Source organism: Solanum tuberosum, unplaced genomic scaffold, assembly GCF_000226075.1.
Source record: "Solanum tuberosum cultivar DM 1-3 516 R44 unplaced genomic scaffold, SolTub_3.0 scf00174, whole genome shotgun sequence".
NCBI classification, from domain to species: Eukaryota; Viridiplantae; Streptophyta; class Magnoliopsida; order Solanales; family Solanaceae; genus Solanum; species Solanum tuberosum.
This window is the reverse complement of record NW_006239103.1, coordinates 166,930-176,291: the sequence shown is the minus strand read 5'-3', so window position 1 is coordinate 176,291 and position 9,362 is coordinate 166,930. Positions and strand designations below refer to the sequence as shown.

At 29.6% G+C, this 9,362-nt stretch overlaps 1 protein-coding gene across 1 annotated transcript; it reads left to right on the top strand.

Annotated features, from left to right (window-relative positions):
* Positions 1 to 2,889: 2,889 nt before the first annotated feature.
* LOC102578560 (tuberculostearic acid methyltransferase UfaA1-like) lies at positions 2,890 to 6,138 on the top strand. Its single transcript, XM_006354473.2, has 14 exons — positions 2,890 to 3,188; positions 3,482 to 3,584; positions 3,667 to 3,762; positions 3,834 to 3,889; positions 3,974 to 4,097; positions 4,206 to 4,268; positions 4,388 to 4,447; positions 4,510 to 4,671; positions 4,867 to 4,940; positions 5,030 to 5,123; positions 5,343 to 5,479; positions 5,566 to 5,646; positions 5,775 to 5,880; positions 5,979 to 6,138. The coding sequence occupies exons 1-14, from the start codon at positions 3,100 to 3,102 to the stop codon at positions 6,051 to 6,053; spliced, it is 1,320 nt and encodes a 439-aa protein (XP_006354535.1). The 5' UTR covers positions 2,890 to 3,099; the 3' UTR covers positions 6,054 to 6,138.
* The last annotated feature ends 3,224 nt before the right edge of the window (positions 6,139 to 9,362 follow it).

Below are 9,362 nucleotides of genomic sequence, written 5' to 3'. Positions count from 1 at the left end.
TAGAAAAGGGACCAATTAGAATTACCGACACATGTTTTCCAAAATGATAAATTTTCAAGGAACTTTTCTACTACATATTATTTTCAAAAGTTGGCAAATGGAGAAAGACATGAAAGAAGATGGTTAGTTTATTTCAAAGATTTGAATAAAGTATTTTGTTTTTGTTGTAAGTTATTTAATATGACCTTTAATGCAAAGAATAATAAGTTAGCTAATGAAGGTAGTAGAGATTGGAAAAATCTTACTACTAAGCTTAAAACTCATGAAGCAACTAACCAACATATTATTAATATGAGTTTATGGATTGATTTAGAATTTAGATTGCGTAATAATAAAACAATCGATAAAGACATTCAAGACCAAATTAATAGAGATAGAGAACATTGGAAAAATGTATTGTCAAGAATTATTTCCGTCATGAAAACTCTTGGAAGAAATAATTTGGCGTTTAAGGGGAAAAATGAAAAAATCTATCAAGAAAATAACGGAAACTTCTTGAGTCTTATTGAAATGATTGCAGAATTTGATCCAATTTTGCAAGAACATATTCGACGAATCAAACATGATGAAATTCATAATCATTATCTTGGACATAATATACAAAATGAGTTAATAAATTTATTGGCAAGTGAAATTAAGAACAATATTATTGAAAAAGTTATAAAAACAAAGTATTTCTCTATCATACTTGATTGCATGCCAGATATAAGTCATCAAGACCAAATGTCTTTTATAATACGAAGTGTAGATATTTCGGCAACTCCAATAAATGTAACCGAATATTTCTTAGAATTCTTAAAAGTGGATAATACAAGTGGAAAAGGTCTTTTTGAAGTTATTTTAGATGAAATAAAATGTATTGGACTTGATATTGATAATTTAAGAGGACAAGGATATGATAATGGGTCTAATATGAAGGGAAAACACCAAGGAGTGCAAAAAAGACTTCTTGATATAAATCCTAGATCATTTTATACACCATGTGGTTGTCATAATCTAAATCTGGTACTTTGTGATATGGTTAATTCTTGTACGAAAGCTATATCATTCTTTGTAGTGGTACAACGTATATATTCACTATTGTCTTCGTCTACTAAGCGGTAGAAAATTTTAAAAGATAGTGTACCTAGTTTAAGTCTTGAATCATTGTCACAAACACGGTGGAAAAGTCGTATTGAAAGTGTTAAAGCAATAAGATTTCAAACTCCACAAATAAGAGATGCTTTATTTAAATTAGAAGAAGTTAGTGATGATCCAAAAATTAAAAGTGAAGCTAATTGTTTAGCAATTTTTGAGCTAGAAAATTTTGAATTTTTATTGGGTATGACTATTTGGTATGATGTACTATTTGCTGTAAATTCAATTAGCAAAAGTTTACAATCAAAAGATATGCATATTGATGTCGCTATAGATCAATTAAGAGGTTTAGTTTCTTTTTTTAAAACATATAGAGAAGAAGGATTTACAAGTGCTATGATTTCGGCTAAGGAAATTGCATTAGAGATGAATATATAACCTGTATTTCGTAAGAAACGGGTAATTTATAGAAAAAAAACAATTTGATGAGAATGTTGATAATGAAATCACAAGATCCCTTAAAGATTCATTTAGAGTTGATTACTTCTTATACATAGTAGACCAAGCCATCATTTCACTTTGAAATAGATTTGAACAATTTGAAGTATATGAAAATATTTTTGGTTTTCTATTTAGTGGGAAAAAATTGAGATCATTAGATGATGAGAATTTAAAAAAATATTGTCTTAATCTTGAATGTTCCTTAAAACATAATACTCACTCCGATATTAACGGTTTAGACTTATTTTTGAATTAAAAGTGTTAAGGGAAATCATAAAAGTAGAAGACAATACTCTAATTGAGATACTCAATCAAATAAAAAGACTTGATTCTTTTCCAAATGCTTACATTGCTTATAGAATAATGTTAACAATTACCGTAACAGTCGCCTCAGCCGAAAGAAGTTTTTCAAAATTAAAAATAATAAAATTTTATTTAAGATCGACAATGTCTCAAGAAAGATTAAGTGGTTTGGCTATATTATCGATTGAAAAAGAATTATTAGAAGAGATTGACTACACAAAAATTATTAACAACTTTGCATCTCAAAAAGCTAGAAAAATAGATTTAAAATAAAAACATTTATATATTTTTTAAGGCCTCTAGTTTGATTTTGACCTTAGGCCACCAACGGGTTTGAGCCGCCCCCGATGCTAAGAAGTCCAATTTCCAAAGGTTCAATAGATTAGTACCTTACGATCCTATCCATAATCCATTATAGTATTAAGTTAATTATGGAATTACTTAGCATGGATGATAGGGTAGTCAATACGTCCACAAGTAGAGATGAGCAATTTCATTGTACAATATAGAGTACATGATTAGAGATAATACTCTAATTAACCTAAAAAATCCCGAGAGAATAACCTCACAACATCACTCCAAAGAAGAGGTTCATAAAAGTATTTTCCAACACTTACTCGGTTACGAAATACTCTCAATGAAGGAAGAGGAGGAGAAAGATGAGACTTGAGAGAACAAAATGCTCTTGAATTGGTGTGTTTGAAGAGAATAGCAACAGACCTATTTATAGGAGGGATTGAACAAAATGATCTCGCTATTTGAATGGTAGCATAATGCAGAATGACATTCTCTATATAAAGTTGAACAATAGACACACATGTCCTACGTGACATCGTACATGGTAATTTGAGTCCTATGTGGTGTTCTATGTGTATTATGTCACATAGGACTTATGTGTCTATTTGTTCAACTTTATACAAGTTTAACTGTCTACCTGTGCACACTCAAAGTTTTAGGGCATAAACGTAAAATGAGGCCAAGTTAAAAGACACATTTATGTAAGTTTAAACTTAGCCTCCAAGGATGATCTTGTATCTATATATTGGAAAATAGGCTTATGTCTATATAGATGGACTCCACTTGGCCAAAAGAAAAGTCCACATTACACACTTTATGAAACAATAAAACTTCTTTCTCTGGACTTTTTGAAGTTCTCTCTGTTAGTCCTAGGGTGATTGTCTACCTTTGATCCTCCTCAGGTAGGTGTGGTTGCTTCAAATGGAATTGTTACCAACATGGACTGAAACAGGCGCACGCCTTCTCGTTACGAGATTTTTCAAAAGTTTCATCCAAACAGGATGCATAATGTGAGTGATGATCCCAAAATAGCAGCAGAGACATGTCTGACAATTTGTTTATTTCCATGATTTATTTCTTATTTTATCACATCCATGATCTTTCTATTTGAATGGTCGCATAATGCAGAATGACATTCTTTATTTAGAAAGTACACTTCTTTTTGTCCAATATCTTTGGCTTAAAGATCATATACTAATCGAAATCATGCTGCAAGACAAATCTAGTGTGTGAATTGCGATATATTTTACTACTCGGAGATTTTTGATATCTAGATAATGGTTTTATATGTTTCGATATACAGCTTGTTGGAAGAAGGAGGTACAACTTTCACATTTCAAGGCACGGAGAGGAAATGCTCTCTCAAAGTTTCTCTTAGAGTTCATAGTATGCAGTTTTACTGGAAGGTAAAATGAAATTTCCTTTGCCCCTATAAGTGATAAAAATCTTAACACAAAAAAATTTGAAAAGTTTCCCAACCTCTTACAGGTTGCAACTCGAGCTGACGTAGGTCTTGCTGATGCTTTTATTCATGGAGATTTCTCTTTCGTTGATAAGAACGAAGGTCTTCTTAATCTTGTCATGGTGAGGAAATGACTCGATATCTTTGTAAATAGCTTTTGGTTGGTACTTAGCTTCCCTGAGTTTTTCTGCAGATATTTATTGCCAACAGAGATTTGAAAGCATCTGTTGGAACATCTAGCAAGAAGAGGTAAAATAGTTTACTGACTTTGAATCAAGAAATATAAACTTCTGTTCTCATGTTAAAGCTCTTCATGACTTTTCATGGCTCTAGAGGCTGGTGGACACCAGTTATTTTTACAGCAGCACTGTCATCCGCAACATATTTCATTCGTCATGTTTCAAATCGAAACACCCTTACTCAGGCTCGTAGGAATATCTCTCGTCATTATGACCTGGTAATTTAAGTACTCAATCCTGGCCATGATTTTGTCAGTTGCTATGATGTAAAATGGGATGCCATTGTATAGATGCTAAGCATTGTGGTGTTAATTGTTTATTTCCAGAGTAATGAACTCTTCTCACTCTTTATGGATGAGACGATGCTATACTCATGTGCAATATTCAAGGCTAGCTCTCAAACTTTTAAATGCTGACCACTTTTTTGTTATTTATGTTTCACTACATTTCCGTCCTGTTCTCCAATCTCATTCTATGGTTATCTAATTTTCTTTCTTATTTTTTGTAGAGTAAGGATGAAGACCTTAAAGTTGCACAGCTGAGAAAGATGTCTATTCTCATTGAAAAGGTAAGTCATCAACTAAGTAAAATTCACTGAATTGAATTTGATTCTGCTTCTATTCTATTTAGGCAAAAATTAGCAAAGAACATCACATTTTAGAGATTGGATTTGGATGGGGAGGTTTTGCCGTGGAAGTTGTCAAGCAAACAGGATGTAAATATACTGGTATAACTCTCTCCGAGCAGCAACTGGAGTATGCACAGTTGAGAGTTGAGCAAGCAGGTCTTCAGGTATATTACTTACAATGTTTATGAGACTATGAAGCTTGTATGACGGTATAATTGCTATAAACTGAGGCAAATTATAAAGAGCTCCTGAACAAGCTAACATAGACGATCTGATCTGCCTAAGACTTGAAGCCAAATTTGGGCAATTTTAGAGCTAGTGTATCGATTAGTATTTCAATTCAGTGAATTTTTCCACAGGATCAAATTACACTTCTCCTATGTGACTATCGCCAAATGCCAAATCAGGACAAATATGACAGGATTATAGTATGGTGAGCTTTTATCCATCCACATTTGTACATATTGTATTACACATTACATGTCGAGCCAGTGTTATAATTGTACTAATAATCATTTTCAGCGAGGTGTTAGAACATGTTGGTCACGAGTTCATAGGGGAATTCTTTAGTTGCTGTGAGTCAGCATTGACAGAAGATGGGCTTCTAGTTCTGCAGGTAATGAATCAAAGCTTAATCTTTGTTCACTTTTTTCGTTCAATTGTTAGAAAATTAAGAGAGAAGGAGCACTCTCAAATCACTCGAATTCTCTTGAAAACAAGTGGATGAAAGCATTCTTCTTTACTTATCCGACTTGACTGATCTTAATTTAATACTAAACTTTTGTCTTGCACTTGTTTCTTTGTTCTGATTTTGACAAGTGTTGGCTTTCTTTAGTTCATTTCAATGCCAGACCCGATGTATGACGAATACAGGCACAGCGCAGGCTTCATAAACGAGTATATATTCCCAGGTGGATGCTTGCCTGCATTAAGTCGAGTAACATCAGCGATGGCTGCTGCATCCAGACTATGGTAACAAAGAGTTGATTTTGTGATTTTGCACTAGCGTTCGTGCTTGTCAATCTTTCAAAAGCATTTGATAAATGATATAAATGCAGTGTAGTGCACCTGGAAGATATAGGAGTTCATTACTATCAAACATTGAGATGTTGGCGAAAAAACTTCCTGAAAAACAAAAGGTAACAAAACTAAAATAAGTCCACAGCTAGCCTTCTATGCTGAGTAAACTCGATTTCTTCATGAATCATTTGTAGCTTGATCAGTTCTAACTGCTGATACTTGACTATCGATAACATTGTCACTATAGCCAAATCCATGCTTTGGGATTTGATGACAAGTTCATCAGGACATGGGAGTACTACTTTGACTATTGTGCTGCTGGATTCAAAACGCACACACTAGGAGATTATCAGGTATATTCCATTATTATTTTTTACTATGAATGTTGAAACTGTTTAACCAAATTTGAGAAGTAAAACAACTGATCAAGTGGTGCTTCTTACCTTTGTAGATTGTATTTTCAAGGCCAGGCAATGTTGCAACATTTGGTGATCCTTACAATGTTACTATGCCTTCAGCTTATTAGAGTTCCTTTGTTTGGAATAGTATGTTGTAATTTGTCTTTGCAAATAAATCAGTTAAATTGTTACTAAACATATAAATGTATCATTTTTTAAGAAGTTGACTAATAAAAAAAGAGTGACGCATAAAATGAGACGAAGGGATTAGCATGTTAAGTGAAGTGATATCAAAACCAAGATAGAGGAGGAGCTTCATAATCTAAAAGGAGAGTATATTATGGGAATAAAAGATGTGACTCCTAAAGGAGAGTAGGTTGATTACAAACATAAGCTTTTATTGAGGGTGGAGATCAATGGTGTTGCACACTGAGGCGGAACTAAGATTTTGAGGTTATAAATTATTTTTTCGTTTCAATTTATGTGGCACAGATAGAATTTTGAAAATCAATCAATTTATATATATATTCTTAAAAATATTTGAAGTTGTTAAATTATTGTAATTTATAATATTTTTACGTTATTTTAAGTAATATATGTTATTTTCTCTGTCCCAATTTATGTGGCATACATAAAATTTCGAGAGCCCAACAAATTTTATATATGTTTTAAAAATATTTAAATTATTAATTATTATAATTCATAGTACTTTTTACATAATTTTGAGTTTCTTTTCTACTCGACTCCTTTTCATTTCATTGATAGGGAAAAAGACTCCTTTTCCTACGGCCTGTTAAAAATAATATAATTTATTCAAATTTTATATTCATTAATACAATATAATACGATACTCCCTTTGTTTTTATTTATATGTCACTATTTTTTATTTTATGTGCATTAATAAATTAAGTAAGTTTACTATTCTACCCATATTTAATTTTTTTTAAGTCAACTTTTCAATCAATGAATATGAACTAATTTATTTTGATTAATTAATTTGACCAATGAACATGAATTATTCACTTTGTTTTTCTAGGTTGATCAAATATATTTTTTCAAGGATAATAACTCAGAAGGGTAAAATAGGAAGAATATTATAATTTATGCATTATTTTTATGAAATGATAAGTATTATGAACCAACTATTTATAGTAAGGATGACTTATAAAAAGAAACAGAGGGAGTATATCTTAATTCTGTATTTGTATGATACAAATAGAGAATTACGATATACTCCCTCCGTTCCTATTTATATGTCACTATTTTAGATTTCAAGTGCATTAAGAAACTAAGTAAGTTTACTATTTTATCATTCTACTGATTTTTTGAAGTCAAGTTTTCAATCAATGAAAATGAATTTATTTATTTTTATTATTTAACTAGTAAACTTATCCGCGCTTCGCGCGGTTAAAAAAGATGATAAGATGTCAATAATTTTATTAAAATATAATATAAATAGAAGAAATATTTATAATATGTACATGTATATTTTATATATATATATATATTCAGACGTATAATTGATTTCATAAAGATAAACGTTGGATTAGTAGTCCCATGACTCCAAACATTGCCATAAGTTGTTTATTTGAACCAATTTTTTTTTTATAAACTTACAACAATAAAAAAAATTTGTATAAAATATAAAACAAAGAAAAGTATGGATAGAACATAAGATAAATAATAAATAATGTACATCACTATTAAGATCTTAATTATTTAAAAAATTGAAGAAAAAAAATATGAAATCAATGTAGAATTTTCCTAACTCTTGTCAACATTCATTCCCACAGGTCGATCATCATTCAATAGCCTTCATTTTACTATTCAAGTCAAACTAAAACATGAATATAAGAATTACTTATCAAAAATATAATAACTTGAGAGACTTATAATGTAATAATTTCTACAATGTTTTACCATGTCTTTATTTATAGAACTACAATATGAATATCGAAATAATATAATGACTATTAATTATTTTTGGGGTGGTTATGATAATAAAAAATTATGAGAGTAATGTAAATAACGACTATCAAGTTTTAAATTATTAAAGAATATTAATGAATGGTTAATTGACATATTTATTATTTTACAATAATAATAGAGAAATAAAAAAAAATGTAAAAAAAATAAAATATTAATAAGTGAATAAAATTCTAGAGCAAATCCTCAATATTTAGAATGTTTAACAAAAGTAATAGAAAGAAAGGCTAATGAAATATTTTAATTAATTAAAAATTTAGCTTTTACGGAAATGGAAAAAATTACTATGAAGTATCATACCTTTTGAAGTATGGCAGGTCAAGTATAAGGTGCTCACCACTACAATTTAGTTGTCCATTAATGAGTGCCTAAACATGTTGAACATCATAAAAAATAAAAAATAAAAACTCATCAAATCAATAGCGAAATAATTGTTATATAACATGCCACAAAATCTCATATAATCAAATTTAATATTCTATAAAGGGTAGACATATGAGAATTGTCAAGAAATTATATCACTATTCAAAGCAATCTAAATATATATAATCAAAATACTATTTGCTTCTACATAAAAATAAAACTATGATACACTTCGAAAATAAATAATAAGGTAAAAGAAAAAAGTAAAAAGAGAAATTTGCTAGTCACTCAACATACCTCATCAAGTGGGAAAAAAACTTTGTAGTCATTTCATTGAATCTTTGCCATTCTCATAAACTTATAGGCGTAATTCTTAGTTGCCTCATGACTTTTCATTACCTTACACCTCTCTATTATTAGTAACTGTTGGTTTTCATTAAATAGCTTTTAATTATTTTATTTGCAATCATTATTATTATTACTAACATTTAACTCTTATTTTTAATTCAATTGTTACAATTTCCCTGCAGGAATGAACAGAAGATATAAGAAAAGTCTAAAAGTTTTGAGAAAACGTATAATTTAAAAATTGAGCATTTAATTCCAATAAATAATCTTTTTATACTTCCATGAATATATTTAATTTTAATCAAAAAAATATTATAAAATGTCAAATAAATGACAAAAAAGATAAATACTAATAGTGGCCGGTGCCACATCACCTCTTCAATTTTGTACATTAAAGAATAAAATAAATGGAGGAATAGTAATTGTCCTTTTTTTTTATATAATAAATAAAATAAAAAAATATTTCTTATAAATTGACATGTGAAGAGTCTTTGTTATACATAAATGTTCCTTCATTAATATAATATGTATTTATAATAAATTAAATGATACTTTCACAATAAAATAATTATTTTAAATATGAAAAAGGACCAAAAAAGGAGGGAAAAAAAATAAATGGCAATGGAGATGTGAGAACGCCCAAGATCAATGACTCACAAGGGTAAAATAAGAGTAATAATGTTATTTATGTATTAATTTTGTGAAATAACAAATATTAAATATTATCTTATTTTAATAAA

What these genes read in the sequence shown, in the direction of transcription:
- LOC102578560 (XM_006354473.2), top strand. Translation starts at nt 3,100, where the DNA reads ATGGAATTGTTACCAACATGGACTGAAACAGGCGCACGCCTTCTCGTT. An exon ending in ATCCAAACAGGATGCATAAT is followed by an intron (nt 3,189 to 3,481) that starts GTGAGTGATGAT and finishes TTCGATATACAG; the next exon opens with CTTGTTGGAAGAAGGAGGTA. An exon ending in ATGGGCTTCTAGTTCTGCAG is followed by an intron (nt 5,124 to 5,342) that starts GTAATGAATCAA and finishes GGCTTTCTTTAG; the next exon opens with TTCATTTCAATGCCAGACCC.